Below are 27,054 nucleotides of genomic sequence, written 5' to 3' on the forward strand. Positions count from 1 at the left end.
GTCCAAAAACAGCCACCAATGAAAGAAAAAGAGAAAGAAAACGATCACCCTTTCGTAGGCTGCAAAGTGACCCTTGCCGTGGGCTTTGGGTTTGACCCTCTCAAGTCAGCGTCAAGGCTTTCGCTGATTTGCTAGGAGACACATCCGACACTTGCTCTAACGGGGGACACCCATCAGGTCACCTGGCACCAGGACAGAGCACCAGCAGCTCAGAGGACTGAGGTCAGGAATTCCTGGCAGGCTCTGTGTCCTGGCTTTCCCTCCCCTTAAGTGTCTCCAAGTGTCCCTGAAAGTTCATTGTTTGGCACTGCAACTCCAGGAAACTTGGAAAGGCCAGTTCTAGCTCATTAGTCACCTTTTCCCCATAGATACTGTCATACAACCTTACCCCTCCTCACTGCCTTGTGGGGGGGTATCCCCAAAAGAGTCCCAGGACAGCAAAACCAGAGGGTGCGAGTTGGACTCTGGCAGCTCTCACTCTCCCGTGACTCGTTCTTACTCTGAAATGTAAGGCAGTTCTGAAGCCACTCCCTGCTGAGGCTCTTGGATGCCACGAGCCAACTGAGAAACTCAGGACAGTGGGCCTTTCCCCCACCCAGCCTGGTCACCATCACAGCCACCTGTTACCCAGTGCCCTTCGCCGGGCCCTGACACAGGTCATCTCATTTCCTCCTCAGTACACCCCAACAGGCAGGTGCCATTATTCTCTGTCTCTTACTGTGGAAGATCTTACTGAGGCTAGTCTCAGAGAAGGTAAGCAACTAACCCAGGGCCACACAGCTGAGATGTGCAGGAGATGATGGCGCTGCCCAGGCAGGCTGACCTCACAGCCTATAAGCTCTTAGTCACGGTCCTGTGGGTCTCTATTTTAGGACACCTCTGTTGCTGTGGCTTAATCCTGTGACATTCCCCTTCACCTCTCCCAGACCCTTGGTTCGGCCTCTGGAAGGAGAAAGAAGCCTGGGCATCTTCAGCAATCAACATATACCCGGTTTTCCAGAAACTGCTGTCCTCACCACCTGTCTGAAAAAGGAACTTTCCATTGAATCTCTGCTCTCCCTGAGCAGACCAGGGCACGGGGAAGATCTAAGCTTCCTTCGTTAAAAACAGTCCCTATCAATACATCACGGCCACGACAATGAACGGTCAGTAGCCACTGGGATGCTGCCACAGGCTCAGTGTCCGCCGGGGGAGCCAGGGACAAAGCTGACACGCCGAGTATACACACGCCACTCCGCCTCCAGTTACAAGGTACAGAAGCCGGCGACACCAGCACCATCTATGCTGTGAGATGTCAGGGTAGTGTTAGTTTGGATGGGGGTGGGGCACTGGCTGGAAGGGAGCACGAGGGGGCTTCTGGGTGCTGATCATGCTTGTGTGTTTCTAGATCAGGGTGAGGGTTAAGCAGATGTGTTCAGTGTGTGAAAATTCAGTGACCCATACACTTAGGTGCACCTTTCCGCCTGTAAACTTTACTTCAATAATTTAAAATAACGTCTTGACATTTTTAAATAAAGAATTATGTTTACTTTACAACAATTATCTCCGCAAAACGCTGGCTGTACTTGAAACAAGGGGTTCACTTATATCTTTTAGTTCAAAAAATTGTCCTAAGGAACTGCCCTGGTGGCGCAGTGGTTAAGAATCCGCCCGCCAATGCAGGAGACACGGATTCGAGCCCTGGTCCGGGAAGATCCCACATGCTGCGGAGCAACTAAGCCCGTGCGCCACAGCTACTGAGCCTGTGCTCTAGAGCCCGCGAGCCACAACTACTGAGCCTGTGTGCCACGGCTACTGAAGCCCGCACGGTTAGAGCCCGTGCTCTGCAACAAGAGAAGCCATCACAATGAGAAACCTGTGCACCACAATGAAGAGTAGCCTCTGCTCGCCACATCCAGAGAAAAGCCCACGTGCAGCAACGAAGACACAACACAGCCAAAAATAAAATAAATAAAATAAAAAAAAAAAAAGAAAAGCCAAGTGATTTGCTTATTAAAAAAAAAAGAATCCTCCTGCTAATGCAGGAGACATGGGTTCGAGCCCTGGTCCGGGAAGATCCCACATGCCGTGTAGCAACTAAGCCCATGCGCCACAACTACTGAGCCTGCGCTCTAGAGCCCACGAGCCACAACTACTGAGCCCGCGTGCCACAACTACTGAGGCCCGCACGCCTAGAGGCCGTGCTCTGCAACAAGAGAAGCCACCGCAATGAGAAGCCCCTGCACCGCAACGAAGAGTAGCACCCGCTCACCGCAACTAGAGAAAGCCCGTGGGCAGCAACGAAGACCCAAAGCAGCCAAAAATAAATAAAATTTAAAAAAATTGTTCTAAAATTGGCAAGACTCAACTCTTTTTTTTGCTTTGCTACCACTATCTCACTAGATTCATGATGTCAGATTTCCTTGAAATTCAAATGCTGGTCTGCAATACAGGGGTGTGTGTGTGTGTGTGTGTGTGTGTGTGTGTGTGTGTGTGTGTGTGTGTGTGTGTGTCTGTGTGTGTGTGTCTGTGTGTGTCTGTGTGTGTTCTTGGCTCTGGGAGGGATTCCAGAAACTAGAAATATCCATCACCAAAGTGAGGAATCCAACATTTCAGAACAATAGCAGGAAACTCATCTACATGAGAAGAAATTAAAGCAAACACACCTTGGAGGACTCCAGGGAATCTGAATGATCTCTGCATTCTGCTGGGAATCTGAAGGCCAGCTGCACCCTCCCCTCAGGCGAGGGGCTTCATCATAAGCAGATTCTGAGCATCAGGCTTGAGCCGGCGGCAGGAGCACCCATCAGGGAAACATTTACATCCAGGCGACCTGGACACGTTTATTCAGACGGTTCACAGGGCCAGTGGGCACTGGGGTTCACACAAACCGGCCGACACGTATGGACCTGGAGCCACGCACCCTGAGGGCACCGCGCGAGCCCCTCACAACCTCTGTGCAAAGCCCTTCCAAGGCAAAGGGAAACCCAAGGCCCCACAGTCCATCCCCCTGGGTGACCACCTTGTCCAGAACACCAGGCAGGACAAACGCCGGTGGAGAAGGCCTTCTCCAGCTCATCTCTGAGGCACTGCCCACCTGTGGGTTCTAAATGCTTCTCCAAACCCTGTGGGCCCATGTGAAGCAAGGGGGAAAATTCAGAAAACGCATCCACAACAATAAAACAAAACAAAACAAAACAAAACGAACAATCTGCGCGGCACACAGATTTCACTTCCCGATGTCCCTGACGGCAGGACCGCAGGGCTCACAGACGCCTTTGGCAGCTGGGGGCTCGGCGCGTTGCCTCCCCGGCGTCCACAGGAAAATAGTCCTCGGTTCTGTACAACGCGGGCAGCTCGAAGGTCGGGGCCGCCGGCGTCCACAGCTTCTGGAATGACAGAAAACCAGGTGCCCCATCAGCCTCGTGAAGCCACTTGTTCTGAGACCCAAGAACTCCACTTGCAGGAGTTCATCCTGCAGGGAGAATAGCCCAGTTGACCAAAGACTCCATGATTCTTTGGTGACACTGCCTGTGGCAGCCAAAGCCGGCCCATTTGGAACGTGGTGGGGAGCTAGGTCGGCAGGGCTGTCCGTGTCCACGGGGCCCTCCGCAGCATTAGAGAGAACCGGGCTCTGAGGAGGGATGACTGAGAAAGCCAGGTGTACCTCGTGCCACCGCGTGCCAGGAAGGGCCTCGAGCCGAGACAGCACCGTGGGCCAGGCCCTGGGAAAGCTGGGGTCGGGCCGATGCTTCTTTGAATGTGCGCCCATCTGTGCTGCCCGAAGGCTGGGCCACACGCATGTGTTACTTTGTTTTTTTTAATTGAACCATTTTAAGAAGTGCTTACTTATTTCTGGTGTGGATTTTTGCTGCAGGGAGGTTAGGGAGGGGAGATTTTGCATCAAGCAACCCTCCTCAAGCTCTAGTAACCCTGCGGGTTACCCAGGCATCTCAAGGTCAAACCAGTTTTACAGAGGATGGCCTCAAACAGTGCTTCTCAAATGTGACTGCACAGGGAACCTCCTGGGAGACTTATGGAATGCTTATGCCCAGGCTCCGCCCCCAGAGTCTGATGTCGTTGGTCTGGGGTGTGGCCTGGGCATCGGGGTATTTCAAAGCTCTCAGGTGATTCTCACGTAGAGCCAGGGCCGATCCCAATAACTGTGACCTGCTCAGAGGAGGGAGGGTCTGCTAGGCTCCGGGGCGGAACAGCAGGGAGATGGGCAGGAGTGTGGGGCTCCAGGGGTGCAGAGGGAGGAGGGCTCTGCACGTCTCCACCTGGGGTCCCTCTCACCACCCTTCCGCCCTCCCCCCGCAGCTCCGTCTACTGTTTGGTCTCCCGGCCACCTCTGCCCGCTCAGCCCAGAGCAAGCTCTGCCCCAGCCTTCAGCTGCAGTCACAGGTGCCAGCGCACAGGTGTGTGGCTCCAGCCCGTAGTTAATAACAGCTCCCCCAAAGCCCAGCCCGTCCACGAGCTCTGCGCTGCACTGGGTGTGTACTTACCCACTCCCATGCTTCTTCCCCACGGTGACACCGTGACCATCCCCCCTTTCGTGGGTGGTCGGGGGAGACTACACGCCGGGAGGTGCCTTACCCACCTCCCACCTGTCCGAGTATCTGTCCACTCAACCACTACCTCATTGAATGCCCAGGGCCGGCCGAGGGCACAGCTGTGAAGTAGACGCATCCCCAGCCATCAGGGGCCTCCCTCTCTATCTGGAGACAAAGGAACCAACAGGAAAACACCACCAGCGTGCGCTGAAGCACCAAGGCCCCTGGAACCCAGAGGAGGCCCATCTCATCCCGGAGGGATCAGGAGGTATTCAGAGGGTGAGCACCTAGGACCCCAACCCCCGGCCGGAGGGGCTGCGTGGAGGGGTAGCCGGAGGTGCGGTGGTCCAGGCTGTGGACACCCTGTGCACAGTGCGGAGTGGTGTGGTGGGCCGCGGGCACTGAGGCAGCTCAGTCTGGAGTCAGGCCGGGTCAGAGTGTAGACAGGGATGCTGCTGCAAAGCAGGGCCGGATGATGTGGGCTCCTGGAGGCTGAGCTAAGAACTTTATCCTAAGAGACCAGGGACAGGGAGAGAGGGAGAGAGGGAGAGAGGGAGGAAGGGAGGGAGGGAGGGGGGGGGGGAGAGAGAGAGAGAGAGAGAGAGAGAGAGAGAGAGAGAGAGAGAGAGGGAGAGAGGGAGGGAGGGAGAGTGTGTGTGTGTGTGTGTGTGTGTGTGTGTGATAAGTGTTTTAGAAAGAGCAGAGACTAGACTGTAGGGGAAACGGGACCAGAGTGGAAGCTGTTGCAGGTAGGCATCCCTTCAAGGTGAGAGTGGCTGGATTTGGGGTGAGAGTGAACAGATTCTAATGTCTGAGCCCCGAAGCCCTGAGCTACCGCACCCCCCAGCCCTCTCTCTGCTGCAGAAGGAAACCACAAAAGGGCTTCAGATAAGGTGGACCACACTCGGGCCCTCAGGTGCCTGGGGACCGCTTACCTCCCTGAGTCTCCACGCACATCTGGAAGGCCAGGACGAACAATTCACCTTGGCCAAGGGTCTGCCTCCCAAAAGGGCACAGGGAACATTGAACCAGTCGGCCCCGGGTCAGCCACTCGGCTCAGCCCGCTTGGGGGATACTTGGGACGCGTTTGTCCCCCCTTCTCCCAGCACCTTCCCGGGGCTGCCACCCACCCCTGTGGGCTGGACTTGAGTCCTCTGACAGCGCTGTGACCAAAGCACAACGGGGAAACGAGCCCCAAGATGCATCTCACAGCCTGAGGGATGCAGTCTGTGGATAAGCCATCGTTTTAGAATATCCTCACCCAGTTCCTCCTGAGAACTGGCCGTTGTAGTATCTAGAAAATGCAAGATTCAAGTAATGACAGTTCAAAGACCAGCTCCCTTGTCCTGACACAAGGCTTGGGGGCCAAAGCACATTGGTGATCCTGAAAAGACAGGTTCCTTTCTCTCCTGATCTCAGGACCCAGGCAAGGCCTCACGGGCCCCAAGGGTGAGTGGCCAGGCCGGGCCAGAGCCAGTGTCCCTCTCCTGGAGATCCTGGGCCTCTGGACTCCCTGTTCTTTGTCAAATGGTTCTTCCAACAGGGATGGGGCTTCTGCCTCCTCCCTGAAGGAGACAGCCTTCCGAAAAAGGAGAAAATCAATATAATTACGAAGGAACCAAGGAGAAGTAATCCTAAGAGACTCCTTAGCAGCTTTGGATATAATCGTATCTTGAGTTCCAGCGAGATCTAATGCAAGCAGTGGTGGCGTCTTTGCTGGTGATGGAGTGGAAACGTCCTTCCCGCACTCAGAAAGCAAGGAGAAGGGGGACGCAGGGAGAGGTGAGCCTTGTGCCAGCGCCCAGCCAGGCGGCACTGTGGTTATTGGACAGCAGCTACGCGTGCTCGCCAGGACCCCACAGGGGCCCAGGAGAATGAGCCATTCCAAACGAGCTTGCTCCTTTTCAAAGGGGCCCCCAGCCGGGAAGGTGGCGAGGAAGGCTGCAGAGAGGCTGGTGCAGCTCTATGCTGGCCCTGGACCAAGCCCCTGCCAACATCTTGGGGCACGTGGAAAATCTGTGGGAAAGTGACTCACAGCTCATTGGAGATCTGGGCCTGCAGTCAGCCAGGAAGGGGGCTCCGAAAGTGGCCACTTCAGCCCCAAATGCTGCTCTTGGAGAGTGGGTGGGCATGGGAAGGGCGTGGGATGTTATCTCGGCCTGTGCAGCCTCCACGTCCCATTCTGGTATCAGCATCTTGGCCGTCTTGTGGAATCACTGCTGCCAGCTCCCCAGCGGAGCTGCTCTGCCCACCTCCACAGCTGAAGGATGAGTGAGAGGAGGCCTGACCCACCTGGGCCGTGATTGGTCCAGGAGTGAGCAGGTGACCCCAGCTCACCCAATGAGAATCAGCCTTGGGACTCTGGCTCTTGGGACAGGGCTGCTTCCTGCCCCTGTCCCCCCTTCCCAGGTCCCAGTGAGGACGCGCCCGTGAGCCTGGCAGTCACTTCTGACACACTGAGGGGCCTGCCTGAGAGTGAAGCCAACACAAGGAAGCCGAGTTGGGAGGGGAAGCAACAGAGTCCTGACAGTATCATTTGAGCACCTGAATCGAATTTTGCCCGAGGTTAGTGTCACCTTGGGACCTGTCCTGTTCTTGAGACCACGGGATTCTCTTCTTTGCTTAAGCCAAGGTGACCTGGGCTGTTGTCACCTGCAACCAAGCCTCCTGCCTAAAGCGAAGAGTAAATCCACAGTAGTGCGGACGAGCGCTTGGAAACCAGCGGCGGAATCGGCAGATAAGGGCCGGCGTGTGAGGCTAAAAGCAGCCCGAGGCCCCAGATGCTGTCAGGGTAAAGCAGGACCACACACCGGAGGCCAGGCCCCAGTCGCAGGCACCCCGGACGCCAAGGAAACCCAGCCCTCTCACACCCAGGATGACCTGCAACAGGAGGAGTTGTCCCCATCTCAGAGGTCACAGGGGCCAGGGAACCACAGAGCCGGGGTCCACTCAGGCCTCTCTGGCTCCAGGTCCAGCCCCCGCCCATCGCCCTACTGGGCTCCTGCCTCGAGCCCAAATCCTGGAGAATCTCAGAAGGGACTTCAGAGAGCTCCCCCTCTCCCCCCTCACCTGCAGCTGGTACTGAGATTCTGCTCCAGTGGCGGCCAGGTAAGCTAGGAGGACTGTCCAACTCCCTGGCGCTTGCTCCAGGCTCCCACTCTCGCCTGCAGGCGAGAAGGTTCCACCAGCAGGACAGGATGGGAGGCACAGAAACCTGACACCACAGGTCCAGGGCTCCGCTGCCCTCCCTCCCAGTCCCCCATGCCCCCATCAGCCCGAGCTCCCAGCTGGAGGAGGGTCTCTGGAGCTGGGGCGCTGGGCCTGGCATGCTCTCCTGGGTCTACACAGCCTCCCACATCTTCCTCACTTCCACCCCAGACCCCCGAGTTCCCAAACCTGCAGCCCACACACCAGATGCATGTGTGTGCTTGGTCGGCTGCATGGTTTTTAAAAACTGGAATTAACTGCAAACATGTAAAAAGTCAGCAGATTTCTCAGGAAAACCAGACTGCCAGCTAGCTACTCTTGGAAAATCAGATGATCTGGAAGCTCCCGGTGGCTGGGCAGAGGAGCTACGGGTGCTCCCCTGTGGGCCCCAGGGCCCACGGGGACACGTCACCTTTCTGGAACCTGCCGCTTCCGGTGGTGGGTGCCTCGGGGTTGGCCCTCTGGGCTGTCTGCACCACCGAGCAGCTCCTTTCCTGACAAAGCCCCCAGAGGGCTGTTGAAGCACGTGGCAAGGGGGAGCCTCGGGCCAGCCTGGCTTCAGGGTCTCTCCTCTGAAGCCCCCCAGTCGGATCACTGTCTGCCCACCCACCTCAGGGCCTGTGCCATCTGCCCACTCCTGCCCCCAGAAATCCCGCACGGCTCCTCGTGAGTCCTAGCCCACCTCGTATCTCCCTCTGGGAAGCCCCAGCTGCATCTTCCCGATCCTGGGCTGCTTTCTCTTTTTTTTTTTAAATTTTACTTATTTATTTTTATACAGCAGGATCTTATTAGTTATCTACTTTATACATATTAGTGTATATATGTCAATCCCAATCTCCCTGGACTGCTTTCTGTTCAGGCCAGGGTCAGCACACTTGTTCTGCAAAGGGCCAGATGGTAAACATTTGCAAGCCCCACAGTCTCTGTCACAGCTACTCAGCTCTGCCCTCCCAGCACCAAAGCAGCCACAGGCAACGTGGAAAGTAATGGCATGGCTGCGTGCCAATAAAACTTTATTTACAAAGATGGGGGCAGGCCAGACTTGTTTTTTTCAGTTTGCCCCAGAATTAAATCTATCTTCCTAAATAGAACAGGAATGACAAACCCATCTCTGTATCTCCCATGCAAGTGGGCACTAAGTGATAGGTCACCAGACACAGGCTGCAGGATTTAGGCCCAGGCCCACCTTGCTGACTGTCCCCAGGCTGGAGTATTATTTGGTTGGCTGCTCTTGGGTCATCACTGCAACTCCAGCCTGTCCTGGCTAAGCATCCTCCACCTCAAAAGAAAGGCCACACCGCTGTCCCACGTGTGGGCCAGGTTCTGAGGTTCCAAAGTGTGGGTCATCCTCTGGGAGGCTGAGGCCTCAGGCTGACCACGGGTGGAAGCTCAGGTAGCCAGAGACTCACCCTCATCCCCCAGGTTACCAGGCACCTCCAGCCCCAGGGGACTTGGGAGAGGCCCATCCTACTGGGAAAACAACAACTACACTTCCTGTGGCCCAAGTTGCACACATTGTCTCTAACCCTCCAGCACTCCTTCGAGGCAGAGGTTTCTCTTCCCCTTGAGCCTCACTTTCCTCTCTGTAAAATGAGGACAATACCGTCGACTTCATGGAGTCCTGCCTGGGGCACAGCAGTGATGCTGGAGGTGCTGTGCCCACCTTGGGACCATGAGGACAAAAGCCACCGGCTAAGGATGGTAGGGCATTCTCCTTAGCCAGGAGAATCAACTGGCCACTCAGGACTTCTTGTCCCATGAGGGAAAAACACAAACCCTATTTGGTTAAACCACTTCAGTCAGGTTTCTGTTATGCCGCCGAACACAGCCTGATGGACACGTGCCATTACTCTCACCATCACTCCAGTTCATAGCAAGTTGCCCAAGGTGGCACAGGTAGTAAATGGGTGGAGCCAGGACTCAGCCCAGGTTGTTTGTATGATGAAATGGAACGATCACCAAAAAAGTGAAAACTTGTAGATCTCGCAATAGTTCCAAAAGGTAAAATGGAATTCCAAATAACTGACGTATGCATTGCCCTTGAGGGGGCGCCGCGCGGTGACTTGCTTCCACAAAGTAGGGCAGGGGGGAGGGGGTGGAGGCGGGAGTGACAGCCTGGTGGAGACACCTGGCAAACACTGCCTCGGCCAGAGGGTCATGGTTAACATCATCAGAGCTACGTCACGCTGACAGCATGTCCCCTGGATCTGATGTGATGAGAAGGTACTTCACCTCTGTGGTCTTCCTCCCCCAAACCCATCACCCCAGTCTAACCACGAGAAAAACATCAGATCAGCTCTAATTGAGGGACAGTGTACAACATACCTAACCAATAATCCTCAGAACTGTCAAGGTCATCAAAAACAAGGAGAGTCTGAGAAGCCGTCATAAACCAGAGGTGGCTAAGGAGACGTGACGACTGAATATAATAGGGAACAGAAAAGGACATTAGGGAAAAACTAGTGCAATCTGAATAAACCGCGGAGGTTAGTTAATAGCCGTGTATCGACGTGGGTCCTTTAGCTGTGACAACGTACCACAGTAAAACAAGATGTTCACAATACAGAAAACTGCGTGAGGGACGTATGGGAACTCTCTGTATTATCACAGCAACTTGTCTCTAATTCTAAAATAAAAGATTCTATTGGGTGGGAGCGGCGTGGAGGGAAGCAGACAGAGAAAAAACATCTCCGTCCATCAGCACAGACCAAGCCCCCGGCCTCTCTCACTTCAACCACAGTGACTGAGTAGTGAGCACTTCCTGAGTGCCCAGCCCGTTGGTGGGCCCTGCAGGCTCCCGGCCCATTCGTGCCCACAGCCGCTGAGAGAGGCAGGTGTCCCTACTCCCATTTTCCAGAAGGGGAAACTGAGGCTCAGAGAGACACTTGCCCAAGATCACCCAACTGGGAACTGGCAGAGCTGAATTCAAACCCAGGCCCACCCTGCCCCAGCACTGAGCCAGGACACAGGTGGCCCTGGGGCTGAGTGGGGCTGGGAGCTGAGCTCTCGCCCAGGACCTGGGATGTCCCTCCAGCGTCTGCTTGCCAACCTTGGGACCCTCGGGAGCGCCCCCTTTAGTCTATTCAGAGATCACAAACGGGCGGCCTTTGGGGAGCGTCTGGCCCGCAGGCATGACTGGATGGGCTTATGCAAATTTCAAAATGAGTTACCTGAGTCCTGCTTCAAAAGCGCTTGGACGGAACCTGGCGCTCGTCCCCGGCTCCGGCCGGCCGCTCAGAGCCAGCCCTCGCCACCACCTCACAGCGCCCTCCGACAGCCCCAAGGTCCCCGCCACCGCTTCACCTCGGCCGCCCGCCACGACGACCGCGTCCCCCTCGCAGGTGCGCCAGAACTACCACCAGGGCTCGGAGGCCGCCATCAGCCGCCAGATCGACCTGGAGCTCTACGCCTCCTACGTCTACCTGTCTGTGTGGTACTATTTTCACCGCCATGATGTGGCTTTGAAGAACTTTGCCAAATACTTTCTTCACCAATCTTGTGAGGAGAGGGAACAGGCTGAGAAACTGATGAAGCTGCAGCACCACCGGGGTGGCCGAATCTTCCTTCAGGATATCAGGAAGCCAGACCGTGAGGACTGGGAGAACGGGCTGAATGCAATGGAATGTGCACTACACTTGGAAAAAAGTGTGACTCAGTCACTACTGGAACTGCACCAACTGGCCACGGAGAAAAATGACCCCCATTGGAGTGACTTCATTGAGACGCATTATCTGAATGAGCAGGTGAAATCCATTAAAGAACTGGGTGACCAGGTAACCAACTTGCGCACGATGGGGGCCCCCGAACCTGGCACGGCACAGTATCTCTTAGACAAGCACACCCTGGGAAACAGTGATGATGAGAGCCAAGCCTTAGGCTGGCTTCCCGTAGCCACAGGGGTGGCCTCCCTGGTCCCCAAGCCAGTGCATGCATGTCTGGGTTACCTTTACCTTTTCTGTAAGTTGTACCAAAACACCTACAAGTCCTTTCCTTAGTACCATTCCTTCAAATAAAGTAATTTGGTACCCAGGAAAAAAAAAAAAAAAAGAGTTGCCTGCCAACATGGAAGAACCAGGATGGTTCAAATAAACATCAAGGGCTTCCCTGGTGGCGCAGTGGTTGAGAGTCCACCTGCCGATACAGGGGACACGGGTTCGTGCCCCGGTCCGGGAAGATCCCTCATGCCGCGGAGCGGCTGGGCCCGTGAGCCATGGCCGCTGAGCCTGCGCGTCCGGAGCCTGTGCTCCGCAACGGGAGAGGCCACAGCATTGAGAGGCCCGCGTATCACAAAAAAATAAATAAATAAAATTAAATTAAAAATCAAGTTCCTGTTTCTCTTGAACAATGTAGCTACCTGGCCGCACTGGGCCCATATTCCTGCGGGGTGCGTCCAGCTGGCCCCTCTCCACTGGGCATGTGCTGTCAGGCTTGCCACCGTCCCCGCCAGGCCTGACTCACTTGTCCGCAGCACCTGCCGCGCCCCGCGGGCATCTGAGCCGGCAGCGGCTCCAAGCTCACGTCACCGTGGGGCTGTCGAGGAGCTGGATGCTTCCCATCCATGGCCCAGGCCCCCTGGGGTGGGGACGGCCCGCCTGGGCCGCTGCCGAGACCAGCGGCTGCTGCCCTATACCCGAGGTCCCCTCCAGTGCACTCCAGGGCCCAGGAGGCAGGTATGGCAATGGGGCCGTTTTGTGGAGGGGAAAGCTGGCTCGGAGGGGACAGCGTAGGCCGCGTGCCCAGGGTCACACAGAGTCAAGCGGGCTCCTCTGAGCTCCTGGCACCGGCCCCCACCTCAGCCAGCCCACACGGCCCTCACCGCGGGTCCTGGCCTCCCTCCTCGGCCCCCCTCACAGGCTCTCTGCGCCTCAGACCACGCCTGCCCGTCCTGCCTGCAATGTCTGTGTCTGCTCCAGGGCCCCCAGGCTTCCACCCTGACAGCTGGGAGCAGAGCCCCTCCCATTTCTCTTAAGCAGCCCTGCGTGTCCGCTCCTGCCGGGAGGGCTGGGCTGGCCGGCCCCATGGTGGCTGCACAGGAGCTGCCCTCCTGCCCCTGCCTCTGCCGTCCCGGTCACCTCGGCTGCTGGTGGCAGCGGGAGGCTGCTGCAGCCCTGGCGACAGGAACAGGGCTGGGGGCTCCCAGATGGGGCAGCCCCTACCCAGGGGGACCCCAGCAGCAGGGACAAGCTAGTGTAATCTTGTTAGAGGCGGTGCTGACCCCGGCAGCAGCCCTAGACGGCTTCCAGGTCCCCGTGGATTCGGCTTTTAGCTGGACGAAAAGCTTTAACACGGAAACCAGCAGAGAAGGAGCCCCAGAAGTTCTGCCAAGATACTGGCTACTGAATTCAAACTCATATGGGGTCTAGGAGGAAAGACAGGACACCAGGTAGGCAGAGTCATGGCACAGACCCCTCCAGAACTAGGTCTCTGACCCGGAGTCTGATCTCTCCAACCTTGCCCCTCTGGCCACCGCCCTGGGCCCTCTGCCCTCCCAGCACCATCTCCTGGAGGAGGGAGGTGTCTGACCTGGGCTTTGCTTCTCACCACCTGGCCACTGAGTGTAACTGTCTAATTACCATGGCCTTATATGTATATTGGGCACCTGCTACATTCCAGAGACTCAAATCTGAAGATCACAAAGGCTCTTTACAGACGAGCAAACTGAGGCTTTCAGGGGTCAGTTGACTCACTGTGGGTCCACCCACTAACCGGAACCTCAGTCAGGTTGCCCAAACCGGCAAGCTGGGGGCCACCCAACTTCCCACGACACATCCAGCCCATCCTCAACCCCCTCTGCTAATTCTTCCCCAATCCCTCTCCCCCTCGCCACTGCCACCCCGTCTCCCAGCCGCTGCTCTTGCCCTCAACTCATTCTCCACGTGGCAGCCTGAGGGGCCGTCGTAAAAAACAAGTCTGATCCTCCAGTAAGTCCCGCACTGTAGTTAGAATAAAATCCAACTCCTCCACGAGGCCTTCAGGCCCTGCCACCGTGGTCCCCAACGCATGAGCAGTCCTCAGGCGTGTCCTGCTTGGCTTCCACTGGGCTAAGTTTACTAGGACTGTTGTCTGTTTGGTTGTTGGTGTTCTCATACTTTTGAACGAAATGCCATTTCTCTTTAAAAAAAGGATTTCAAGCTTCCCTTTAAAAAAATCTCAAGCTCTGGGCCACTGGAGAGTGATGGGCAACCGGTACTGAGCAGCGGCCCCTCCTTCCAGGAGCTGCGTGCTCTCGCCCGTGCGGTCTCGCTGTGGCCACCTGTCTGCTAGCTGTCTGCCACCTTGGAGCTGGGGGGATCTGACCCCAGACCCACATGATCCAGCCTGATTCTCTAAACTCCGTCCGTCACCTGCCATCACTCACAGCCCTCCAGCCTGGGGCCTTCTTTCTGCTCCTGGATCTCACCAGGGTCTGCGTGACGGGAGACCTTGGCACCCGCTGTCCCCTCAAGGCCTTTCCACAAGGTCTTCCTCTGCTGGTTCCTTCCTTCCTTCAGACTCTCCTAAGGGAGGCCCAGTTTCATCTGTGTCACCTTCCCTCCTTCACGGCAGCACTGTGGAGCCTAGCCCGTTTACCTCTCTCCTCGGTTACCACCCGGCTCCCCACCAGGCCGAGCTCCGTCGGGACGGGCATCAAGCCAGTCGTTAGGGCCAGGGCCCCAGCAGCAGCTGGAGCCTGGTGCACAGGAGACACTCAGGCAACGGGAAACGGATGAATCTTCTCACCACCCCGGGCAGAGCAGGAAGGGCCTGGGGGTTGGCCTTTCGCCAAGTCAGGGCCCCGGAGCCTGAGACCAACGATGACAATCACATCTCCGGCTGAGGACTCCCGGTCGGACCCATTCTGGAGTCTCGGGGTGGCTCAAGGCTGGGGACCCCACCCTGGCCAGGTCTGTGACCCACATTAAAAATAGAGCACACGTAGGGGCTTCCCTGGTGGTCCAGTGGGTGAGACTCTGCGCTCCCAATGCAGGGGGCCCGGGTTCGATCCCTGGCCGGGGAACTGGATCCCACACGCACGCCGCAGCGAAGATCCCGTGTGCCGCGACAGAGATCCGATGCAGCCTAAATAATCATTAAAAATAGATAAATAAATAAAAAGCACACGTAGGGGCTTCCCTGGCGGTCCAGTGGTTAGAACTCTGCGCTTCCACTGCAGGGGCACAGGTTCGATCCCTGGTCAGGGAGCTACGATCCCGCACGCCATGTGGCGTGGCCTAAATAAATCAATAAAGCACGCAGTAAAAGCAATGCACTGCCCTGGACGGGAGCCTGGAACAGACAACAGACGAGGAAGAAAAATCCGGTAACATCCAAAGCCTGGTGTTCAGTGAACGGTACTGGACCAATGTGCGGTCTTGGTCTTGACAGCTCTCCAGGTGACGCGAGATGACAGGATATGGGAGACGGAGTGAGGGGGGCACGGAAGCCCTCAGTAGTACTGTCTTTACAAGTTTTCTGCAAATCTAAAAGTATTCAAAATAAAAGGTCATTTAAAAATAAATAAATAGGGACTTCTCTGGCGGTGCAGTGGATAAGACTCCACGCTCCCAATGCAGGGGGCCCGGGTTGGATCCCTGGTCAGGGAACTAGATCCTGCATGCATTCCATGAGCCGCAACTAATGAGCCCACGTGCCACAACAAAGGAGCCCCCGTGCTGCAACAAAGGAGCCCTGGAGCCACAACTAAGATCCCATGAGATGAAATAAATAAATATTTAAAAAATAATAATAATAAATAAGAAAATAAAACTCATCCACGGCAGCGTATGTGCAGCACTGAAGGGAACAACACAGATAATGAGCTATTAAATAATAATACTAATGTCACTGATAATAATAATGGCAGCTAAACCTTACATTATCTCGGTCACTGTTCATGACAATCCTATGCAGAAGGTAAGACTGTAAATCCCATTTTACAGATGTGGAGACTAAGACGCAGCAAGCTTAAGATCCACTCAAAGCATGACGCTTGCAAGTGACGGGCAGGGCCGGCCTCATGGCTTGGTCTGACGCTCTGCTGTTACCGTCTTGAAATTCTTAGTAAGTTCTGACAAAGGGGCCCCAGATTCTCATTTTGCTCTGCACCCGCCAATTCTGTAGCGGGTCGTGGTGACAGAGGTGGATTCCAAACGGGGAATGGTGTTCTCCATCCTCAGAAAGGTCACTCGGGATCGGCTCCATGCACAGCGCGGAGCCAGCGCTTCTGGCTAAGAAAACATCATGGGGCAAAGGGTGGCCGCAGGATCAACGGCAGAGTTTGGGGGGACATCAGTGGATGGCTTTGGCTGGGGCTGGGACTGTCATACTCTTGGCTTAGAGCAGGGAGAGGCAGACCCTCTTCCAGGCCAGGACAACACACCAGCTGCCCATGCCCAGTGGCACGCTCTGCCGGGCGGCCTCCCCGTCACACGGAGATTCTCCACGTTGACGTCCGCGAGCCCAACCAACAGCTGGCCAGGGCCCAGCAGCCGGCGACTGTCACACCGGAGCCGTACATTTCTCACTCTGGTGCTGATTATCAAGAGAATCCTCAAGGTTTCGTTGGCTGACCTCGAAGGTGGTTGACTCCACAAAAGGATGTTAGAAATAGCACCGATTAGCTCTGGGAGGCAGAAAGCAAACACAGACACAATCGACCCTTCTGTCGGGATCCCAAACACGGGCAGCTGTTCTCCATTAAATAAACAAGCCAACAGGGCAAAAACAGAGGCGTCCACCGGGACCAGCAGGCGTTCAGGAGCCGCCCACGGGCCCACCTCTTGCCCCTGCCCAGAAAGACTCTTCACCCAGGACCGCAGGGACCTGCTTCTGAGGCAACGCCCGGACTGTCACCTGGGCCCCTTCTCTCCCACTCCAGGCATCTGGGTGGCCTCAGGAGCCCTTCCCAATCCACCCTTGACTCAGACTCCGGTGCCCTCAGAGCTCCAGCCTGGTCTCAGCTCCAGCCCGTCCTGTGCCACCGGGTGGCCCATGAGCCTTGGACGGTTACCGTCACTGCACCAATCCCATCTCTGCAGCCCCAGGGGCCCGGGCACTGATTTCACGAAGCCCCTTCACAGGAACTCACCTCATGCGCTGTCCTGGTCGGACCAGGACGTTTCATCCATTGGGCCCCCTGAGCGTGGAAAGGGGTGGTTTCCAAAGTCTGGGAAATAACGTTTGAGAGCGAGAGAAAGGAAAAGAGGGAGAGACAGAGAGAGCCTGGTGGAAACAGAGATGAAGGTAATTAGAGCAGGAGAAGGAGACACAGACAAAGGGAGGTAGAGGCAGAAACAAACGACCAACAAACAAAACCCAAGAGAGAAAAATATAAAAGAGAGAGAACTGAAATCGATAGAGATGTGGAAACCAGATAAGGGGGGTGGGATTCAGAAAGAGGGAAAATGGATGAAAAGGAGGAGGAAAAAGATGGAGGAGAGAGGGAAAAATGAGGAAATAAGAGAGGAAAGGAGAGGGAAGCGATGAGTAGCCCTGACAGAAAAGTGAGGCAGCCAGGAGGCAGCGGCAGCGGTGGGGACCAGGGTGTGGGGAGCGGACTGTGTTGGGAGCTGGGGAGTCGGTCCACGGGTTCAGGGCTTCTCCGGCCCCGAACCCTGTCAGTGTGCACGCAGGGACACTGAAAGACTCCCCACCCTCACCCCGCCTTAAACCCCATCCCTGTGTCAAAGAAATAACAACATTCTGAAAGGACAAAGGCCGTCTCAGAAGACAGGTCAGTCTCTGTTGAATGGACTCCATCTGGCCTGAGGGGCAACACTTTGCTCTTTTCTCACTTTACTCAGGACTCCTGGAAACCTCTCGTCTGCATCCTCCACCCCAGGGAGGAGCTCTTGGCCTCATCGGGGTCCCCACCTTCCCTGGCTGCAAAGCGAGAAAAGAGGGAGAGAGATCCTGAGGTGCCCCCCGCCCATCCCACCCAGCCCAGGCCTCCAGCCCCGCATCAGCCTGGCGGCCCCCACAGGCACCTCTTCCCATCTCTCAGGCATGGCTGCATCTCCTGCGCCTAGAACAGCACCTGGTACACAGCAGACGCTTAATCGGTAAGTGCTCACTCCGCCTCCCCGGGTGATCCCATTCAGCCTCAGAGCTAAGGCCTCGGGCTCCATGCTGGATACCTCCAGCCCTGAACCCCACACTCCAACCCCGGCTCCACCTGCAAAGGCATCCAGACGGACTCGATTCACAAGGCAACTGGGATGAATCTCCGGGGAATTACGCTGAGTGAGAAAAGCCAATCCCCAAAGGTTACAGGCTGTATGATTCCATTTATAGAACATTTTGAAAACAGCGAAATTTTATCCATGGAGGACAGATTCGTGGCTGCCAGGGGTTGGGCGAGGGCTGAGGGAAGAAGGGTGAAGGTAGTCATAAGAGGACCTGAGAAATCCCTGTGGGGTTGGGACAGTCCAGAGTCAGGAGACAGGAGCCTAAATAAAATAAAACTGTACAGAATGGATACAACTGTACAGAACTTAAAACGCACACAAGTGAGTCCAGGTGAAACTGGGGACATCCCAGCATGAGCAACACATCGTAACCAGGTTGATATCAGGGTTGTGACGTTGTACCACGGTTTTGCAAAATGTTACCATTGGGGAAAACCGGGCCAAGCGTACGAGGCCGCTGTCTCTGTATTATTTCTTATAGCTGCCTGTGAATCTATAATTGCCTCAGTAAAGAACTTCAATTAAAGACACACACGCGTTTCCCTACCTCCACCCTGGTCCCTAGCCCAGGCCACCAGCATCTATCTCCCTCTGGACCATCCCAGCAGCTGCAACCACCCAACCTCCACCCTTGCACTGCCAGCATCTTCCTCCACATTTCAAAACCCTCCAGGGCCGAGTCCTTGCACGGGCTCCACGCCCTGCTCCATCCACTCCCCACCCCACCCCGACCTGCACCTCCAGCTCCAACACGCCGCCCACCAGGCCTCACCGCTCCCCTTCCAGCCCAAGACACCTGTACAGCCCCCTCCCCACCTCCCCCAGGGCGCCAGCCACCTCGTCCGCTGTGCTCCATGTTACCTTCTCAGTGAAGCCTTCCCTGACCACCTCCTGCCCCCAGACCCACCTCTCCCTGCCCTCCTTCACCTTTCTTTCTCCCCGGGACACTTTATGTATTACACTAGACTATCGGCTGCTGGAGAGCGGGAACATTCTCTGTCCTCCCTGGGTTCCGAGGATCTGAAACAGCACCGGGCTCGTATAGATGGTAGATGACAAGTGTTTGTTGAGTGAATGAATGAATGAGTACATGTATGAAAAGAGGGGTGGTGGGTGCAGATTTGGCATCAAAGGAGTTAAGCCCGGCCCAAGGGCTGGGATTGCACACGTGGCAGCTCCTCGAGCAGCCAAGAAGGACTTAAGGGGACCGTAGGGGGAGGAAGAGGCCGGTATGTGCGCAGTACAGAGGGGGATGGGCGGGGCTGTCCTCCAAGCACAAGATCTCTCTAGGCCTCCAGGAGCAAAAGCCCAAGGTACGGAGGGAGAGAAGCCAGGGCAATACCCTGCAGGCCGGGCCACGCTGTCCACCCAACTCCCGCCCCGCAGGCTCTCAAGAGAACCAGAAACAGGCGTTGGGGTGGAGGCCTAGCTCACTTTCTGGGGCCTCCGGGGGCCGAGGGGCCAAGCCTCAGCGGCTTCCCACCGCCTGGCCATTCCCGCCGAAGTGCTGCGCTCAAGCTGCTTGTGGGAATGAGGGTGGGCGTGCGGACAGGGGTCACAGAGGACCTTGGATTTGCACTCTTAACATCCCCTCCAAAGCCCTGCGTGGGGCTGCCAGTGCTGAGAGGAGGATCCCTTCCTCCAGCACAGTAAACGGCAGTGGTTCCTCTGTCTAGCTGTGTTACCTTGGCCAGGTCACTTAACCTCTCTGTGCCTCATTTTTCTCATCTGGAAACAGGGCTAATAATAGTTTCTACCTCATAGGGTGTTTTGCCCAAATAACCCAAAGTGCTTAGAAAACAGTAAGTGCTCAATGAACGCTGGGTAATTTCATTATTATTACGGCCCCCTGAATTCTTTTAAACGATGTCATTAGCTTGTGAACAGCCCAAGTGTACAGTTTTGTAACACTGCGTTTTTAGTATTAAATGCATTCAGCTTCGAAACATGAACATTTAAAGTGAATCACAATTGCGGAAGCCAGTCCAAGGAGCCTCAAAGATTATCCAGAACATCTCTCAACCCCTCAGAGGCACGGCTCATCCTCAGTCAGGTGGCCAGGCTCGCCGCAGATGCTCAATAATGCCTGCTGGCCAGTGACAGATTACGGGGGGCCACACCGGGCACGAATATGCTGGCAACCAGCCCTGCGAGCAGCCCCCTGGCCTGTGGCCTCTGAGTTCTCTCCCAGCAATGACTGCTGCCATCTGAGCCCCTCCTGCCCACACCCCCCACACACACACACTCCTGGGGGCACTGTCCATGGCCTCCGGAACCAGGTCCAGGCCAGCAAAGAGCTGCCAGACACGGGAGGGGAAGGGGCAGTGACAGGGCCACAATGCTGAGATCCCCAACCCAGGTAACCACGGGCACCTCCCAAGCGGTGCTCAGTGATGTCCGGCCCTGAAGCAACCACCTCCCTGCTCTGGCTTCTTACTCCATGTAAAAGCCAGGATTCCCCCCTCTCTAAATTTCCCAGGAATTATTAGGACCCTCCAAGTAATGGGAACTTTGGTCTTGACATTCCGTCTGGCAACGTGACAAGGTGTGATGGTATCAGCTGGAACACGCACCTGGATGAATTTACTGCTTAATGAGACGTGGTTTATTTTCCCAGCAGAAAGCTGACCATGAATGGAGCCAAGTTCAAGAACTTCCCAGGCCCCTTAGGCATTAAAGGGATCATCACACTTTCTCCAGATGCCGCAACTCCAGCTGCAGGCATCACACAGGTTTCTGCACTAAGGAGGGACTCACCTCCCTCCACTCATCACGTCACCCGGAACCTGCAATCGCTGACGGGAGCTGCCTGTCCTCTGCGCGGCCCTGCCTCGCTCAGGAATGCCGTGCGACCCAGTGCCAAGCTGGTGCCACGCACTGGGCCATGCTGTCCCCTGCCACAGCCCTTTCCTGGCCTCTCTTCTCCCTTTTTACTTTTTTGTGTGTGTGTGTGCACTGCGCGGCATGCAAGATCCTAGTTCCCCAACCAGGGATCGAACCTGCGTCCCCTGCAGTGGAAGTGCGGAGTCTTAACCATTGGACCACCGGGGAAGTCCCACTCTTATCCCCTTTTCTGTCATGCACAGGAGTCAGAAGCATGCAGCCCACCTCATAATTATCTGCTGCAACGCCCGCCTCTGGGTGTTTACTTTCTGGGGTGACCTAGAGCTCAGGCAGGGACCAGTCTCATCACTTCTGCATCCTCTGGTGCCCAGAGGAATGCTCGGAGATGCAGGCGCTGAGCCAGTTAGCTGGGGGCATCCCGGCTGCTCCCCTTCCCTCCCCCAGCCCATAGTGGGCAAGTGACTCTGCCTCTTCCTGCCTCAGTTGTCTTTTATAAGATGAGGCCAGTGATGGCAGCCCACCTCACTGCAGCCAGCAGAGACTGAGTCACGCGCACCGAGGTCGGCCCAGGGCCCTCAAGCACGGCGATTGCTGTGTAGACATTCTCCGTGCACCTGGCTCCTCCTTCTGTGATCCACAAGCCTCGGCACCTGGAACAGGGCTCACGGCACGGTAGGTGCCTGACAGAAGTTCACCGAATAGAAAGGGAATCACGCACGTCCAAACCCTCAACCTGAACCCCTGTGAGCCCCATTTCACAGAGGGGAAGCGGGGACCCTGCTCCAGGCCACGGAGCTAGCAAGCAACACCGCCAAGGTACAAACCCAGGGCCACTGGGCTCCAGAGCCCATGGTTTCATTTATTTTTAAATGTTTTATTCCGGAAATTTTCCATAGTCATAGAACACAAGCAAAAGCCAAGAGGGGGCTATGATCAGCCCCACGTGCTGCTGCCTGGTTTTGACGACGGTCATTCATCTGGGCCGGTGACGCCTAACCCGGGGCAGCCGGGCCTCCAGGGCACATTTGGAAACTTCTGGACACCTTTTTTTTTTTTTTGGTACACGGGCCTCTCACTGTTGTGGCCTCTCCCGTTGCGGAGCAGAGGCTCCGGACGTGCAGGCTCAGCGGCCATGGCTCACGGGCCCAGCCACTCCGCGGCATGTGGGATCTTCCCGGACCGTGGCACGAACCCGCATCCCCTGCATCGGCAGGCGGACTCTCAACCACTGCGCCACCAGGGAAGCCCTGGACACCTTTTTGATTGTCGCAACCAGGGGGATGGTGCTACCGGCATCTAGTGGGTGGAGACCAGGGATGCTGCTAAACACCGTACAATGCACAGGACAGACCCCACCCCAGAGAATGGTCTGGTCCCAAATGTCAACAGCGCCGAGGGTGCAAAGCCCTGGTTTGAGTCCAGTCCATGCTCTCAACTACGCCCTCTCCAAGTGCTGCCGGAGTTTGGTCTACACACTGGGAGAAAGGGGAGAGGCCTGCGCCATGATATTGGGACCTGGGAGGGCAGAATCGCTCCAGGAAGGGTGATCTTGAGAGTGATGCTCTGCTTAGAAAGTGGGTATTGGGAGCTGCATTTGTCAACACTTCACAGAAGACTGAGGAAATTTCAAATCCTCAGAAAATAAGGATGCCCGTGGAGAGTACTTGGAGAGGGCCCCACCGAGTGCCTCTGCCGGCACTGCCTCTGGGGAGAACCAGCCCCTTTCGAGAAGAGAGCTCGTGGCCAGCCCTGGGCCCTTGTAGCCCTCACATCTGCCTGCTCAGCACAGCCTGTAGCTCTCCAGGCCCATCCCCGCTGCTGTGATATCAGCCCCCTCTCTCCCTCCCTTGGTAAAGGGGCATTGACCCTCCAGACTCTGTAGTAGACACCAATTTACTGTAGGTCTTTGCCAAGACATAGATGGAGGCCTGTGAGGCAACAGGCCCCCTGAGGAGACTTCTTGGAGGCTCTCAGGCAAGTTTTCAAAATCAACTGATGTCACATAAAAACCTGCATCCCCAACCTCCCTTCCTTAAGAAAGAGCACGGTCAGGCCACTCTGAGCCTTTGTTCCCAGCTGGAGGGGAGGGCACCTGCCTCTCCCATTGGCCACCGTCCCCACACAGCCCTTGGGCCTCACTCAGGGCCCTACCTGATTCCAGGGTTCGAAGTCGACCCCTGGGGCATGAAGAATACGGGGCTCTGAAATCAAATGGGGCCAATGCCTGGCTAAAATGTTCTAACTCCTCTGAGCCTCAGTTTCTTCATCTGTAAAGTGGGAATGTTGACAGTACCTATGTAACAGGTGTGCATGAAGATGAACCAAGCTAGGGCAGGTAAAGTACTAGCTTGTGTCAACCCAAAGAAGAGCCCAGAAAACTGGCTGCTGGCCAGTTACTGTCGTAACTACTATTAGTAAGTCAAAGATAATACAGTCCTTACCCTTGAGAAACTCTTAGTCTTGGGGAACAACAGGTGAAAACACAGATGACTCCCCGAGGTGCTGTGCCAACAGTGGAATGAACAGGGTGTTGGGGAGTCCAGAGGAACGTTGCCTGGGGGAATCCAGGTGGCTTCCCAGTGGTGGTAACATTCAATTTAGCCTTGAACAATGAATAAACATTGCCAGGCAGGGAGCAGGGGACCAGCGTATGCAAAGGCCATAGGCAGTGTCCACCAGATCCAGGGATGGCAGGACTGGGCTTGAGGATGCTCACGGGGGACGTCCCTGACAGTGGCGGTGCTCGGAGATGGTGCACTGTGTCCCTCCAACCACAGAGAAGTTGGGGTGCTCCCACGTAGGCCTCAACAGTGCCCCCCAAAATAAAAACTCCTCCTTGTTGTAAGGAACTTCCTCCCCACTCAAAATCTTAACAAAAATGCAACACTTAAAAAAAAATCTGACCCCCAAACCAGCCTGCCAGGGGCCCTCTGTCCCTCCCCTGCACGTGTGCCACCAGATATCTGGAGTCAAACAAATCTGTTAACGTGTGAGCGCTGAGTGACTCCCTGAGAGCCAGGCTGGTGGGGGATTGGCAGGGGGGCTGGGGACCCAGCACCACTCGGCCTCCATTGTTGCGTTAATATTTGCCATCTGCTCATGTTGCATTTTTACCGCAAGGGATGATGGGGGCAGAAGCAGAAGGAGAGGCCGCTGCAGGGCCGGGAGAAGGCGCCATGGAATCTCCTCTGCCTTCTTTGTGTTGCTGCCTTGCTAGGCCTCCACCACTGAGATAAAGCCCCGGCCAGGCTGTGCCTCCTTCCGGGAGTCACCCCTCCAGGGGGATTGGGCAGAGGGAGAGGGAGAGGGAGGGGGAGGCGGCCCCAGCCAGACAGAGCCTCCCCCTTCCCTGGGTGGGGCGGGGAGGGGAGGGGAGGGGGGGGTCCGGGTACGGAGCGGGGAGGGGAGGAGGCGCCGAGCCTGGCACTGACGACTCCTACAGGCCAAGCCTGGGCAGGACAGCTCCGCCCACAGCCTCTGCTACCTCCAGGAAAGCCCAGGACGCGGCCCCAAGCCGCTGCGGAGAAAGGCAGGCATGGACACTCATCCCAGCTCTCCACGGCCTGGAGACCACCTCCGGAGAAATCTGGGGGACGGGGGCTTCCAAGGGCCATGGAAGCCTTCAGAGCATCCATTGACTAGTATTTATTGAACACCTACTGCATGCTCAGCCCGGCTAGGAGACTCAAATGCCCACAGGCAGGTAATGACAATGGGTGTCTTAGGCCAGATGGCGGCTCAGCAGGGACACTGCTCAGGGGCTGAGACCTCTGCTTTTTCAAGCGAAAGCCAGAGGTGTACATTCTTCTGTGAACTTCGCTTTTCTAAATGCTGGCAACTAATTCAAATTAAACACATGCATATTAAACATATGCCAAGCTGGCCAAAGAATGTATGTGGGTGGGGCAGACTGGGTCCAAGGACCTCCAGCTGCAACCTCCACCTTCTAGGTTGTGGGTCCTGCACTCGGGAAGATCACAGAGAAGGGGAGAGACACTGAACGAGGTCTAAGCTGGATCAGATTCTGGCTCTGCTGCCTATGCTGTGTGACCCTGGGCAAGTGAACGGCCCTCTCCGAGCCTCAGGTCCCTTTCTCAAATGATATCATTTACCTCTGAGGTTGTTACGGGTAGTCGAGACGAGGCACCGAAAATCCTTCATGAATGCTCTCAATACAACCACCATAGTTGGAGCAATAGTAGATGTGTTCGTCATGCTGCTCCCAAAAGCTGAGGGCTCCTGCTGGGGCTGGTGCAAAGTGAAGGAAGACGCCATGGGCTTTCCACTCTTCCCTGGTCCCAAATGCCTCTGAAGGCGTGGGGCCTGTGGGATACAGGCCATCAGCCTGAAGTCCAGAGCTGGGGAGTGTGCTGGGTGTGACCCACAGGCGCAACAGACTTTTCTTCCCCAAGATGTTTAACATTTAGAAAAATTAGTTGCTGACTTTTAGACATTAGAAGATTCATATAAAACTCCACATGCCTAGCTTTCTCCCCAAAATAGAAAAATCTAGCCATTCTTGATCCCATTTCTGCAAGGCTGCTTCTGGAAATCTCCACCCCTATAAGTAAGGCAGGGGCTCTGCAACTCGCCACAGTCCCCACCGCTCCTTACTGTCTCACACCTGGCAGACACACTCATTTATGTTACCAGATCGCCCCCTGGGTATGTGCGGGGTGAGCCGGGCAGGCCCAAGGCCACAGTCCACCCCGGCAGCCTGGCTCTGTGCGGTGTCAGGACTTGGCCCCAAGTGGTTTTGCTATTAGCCAGAGAGCCTTCCTTGGAAAGCACCTGACTGTTATCCATTGGAAAATTAATCAAAATGACACCTCGAGGGACTTCCCTGGTGGCACAGTGGTTAAGAATCCGCCTGCCAATGCAGGGGACACGGGTTCAAGCCCTGGTCCCAGAAGATCCCACATGCCGCGGAGCAACTAAGCCCGTGCGCCACAGCTCCTGAGCCTGCGCTCTAGAGCCCGCGAGCCACAACTACTGAAGCCCATGTGCCGCAACTACTGGAGCCCGTGTGCCTAGAGCCCGTGCTCCACAACACGAGAAACCACCGTGATGAGAAGCCCACGCACTGCAACGAAGAGTAGCCCCTGCTCGCCGCAACTAGAGAAAGCCCATGTGCAGCAACGAAGACCCCATGCAGCCAAAAAATAAATAAATTAATTAATTAATTAAAAGAAAAAATGACACCTCGTCAACACGATGTTTTGGCTCGGCGGAAAACAAACAGCGGTCTACAACAACTTAGCGCGGCTCTTCTGTGCCCCTGGGTGCGGGCCCCGAGCGGAGGGCCTGGCGTGGTCAGAACACCTGTGGCAGCCACTTGGCCATGACCAGGCCCGGACCGAGGGGACATGGGGCCACCTGACATGGTCTCCACACCCCTCCAAGGCCTGCGGCCCGTACGGCTCCACCTCCATCTCACTTTCGCTTCCACATATGTCTGAAACCGTCTCCAGATGAGAGGGGCCCTCTATGTGCAGAGACAGGGCTGCCTCCTCAGGCAGGGTCTCTGGGACCCAGACACATGGCCAGGAGACCTGGGCGCCCTGACTGGAGCGCCTTTTCTCTCTTCCAGTTGGACAAAGGCCCCGAGACCCGGCAAGGCGAGGATTCCAGTGACCTCAAGGCACAGCATGAGATGTTTCCAGGCCGAGGAAACGCACTCCTAACCGTTGAACTCTGAGGCTTGAAGGGCACCTACGCACCCTGCTCAGCTCTCATGGTCAAGTCTAAACAAGACATCGCTGACCCTAAATGCCAGCCTTAGCTCAGGGTAGAGAATGTGCCCTGGAAATTCCCCAAGCAAAGCAAATTTACCAAGTCCCTCCCCTGCTACGAACCCTTCCATGGCTTTCCATTGCCCTTAGAATAGTGTCCAGTCCCCCTGTGTGGCCTGAGACCCCGCCCAACCAATCTGGCCCCAACCTCATCTCCCACACTCCACCCCCCCGGCTCAATCCCCATGCTGGACTCCCCGCTGCTCCTCAAGCTCAGTCCCACCCCAGAGCCTCGGTGCCTGCATCCCCACTGCTGGGTGCACCCTTTCTTCTGACTTCAGGCTGTTCTCACTCACCATCCAGGTCTCAGCCTACACGGCCCTTCCTCGGAGGCCATGCCTGGTTCCCTCAGAGCAAGCCAGGGCCCTCTTTAGAAATGACTAGCTACTGAATTTTCTTAGGATTTGGTCATTGCCTCTATTCTTCCGCTGGATACATGCTTCCTGAAGTAAGAGATCACAGCTCTCTCCCAAGGCAACAGAGTTAAGAATGTGGGTTCATAACCTGATGCCC

General features: G+C 56.0%; 2 protein-coding genes across 3 annotated transcripts in view; one reads left to right on the forward strand and one right to left on the reverse strand.

The window, feature by feature from the left end:
• Nucleotides 1-2,826: 2,826 nt before the first annotated feature.
• Nucleotides 2,827-27,054, reverse strand: part of BCAS4 (breast carcinoma amplified sequence 4) — a 60,264-nt gene continuing 36,036 nt past the window's right edge. The window contains exon 5 of one of the 2 annotated variants that reach the window (XM_079943724.1): nucleotides 2,827-3,365. In XM_079943724.1, the coding sequence (XP_079799850.1) occupies nucleotides 3,246-3,365 (120 nt within the window). In that variant the 3' untranslated portion in view covers nucleotides 2,827-3,245. Of the gene's footprint in view, nucleotides 3,369-27,054 lie in introns of both variants that reach the window. The other variant, XM_079943723.1, reaches the window with a different exon arrangement.
• Nucleotides 10,871-26,447, forward strand: LOC307198860 (ferritin heavy chain-like; the record flags this gene model as incomplete). Its single annotated transcript, XM_079946158.1, has 2 exons — nucleotides 10,871-11,626; nucleotides 26,340-26,447. The coding sequence occupies 2 exons, from the start codon at nucleotides 10,871-10,873 to the stop codon at nucleotides 26,445-26,447; spliced, it is 864 nt and encodes a 287-aa protein (XP_079802284.1).

The sequence above is a fragment of the Stenella coeruleoalba genome (assembly GCF_951394435.1).
Source record: "Stenella coeruleoalba genome assembly, chromosome: 15".
In the NCBI taxonomy this organism is placed as follows: Eukaryota; Metazoa; Chordata; class Mammalia; order Artiodactyla; family Delphinidae; genus Stenella; species Stenella coeruleoalba.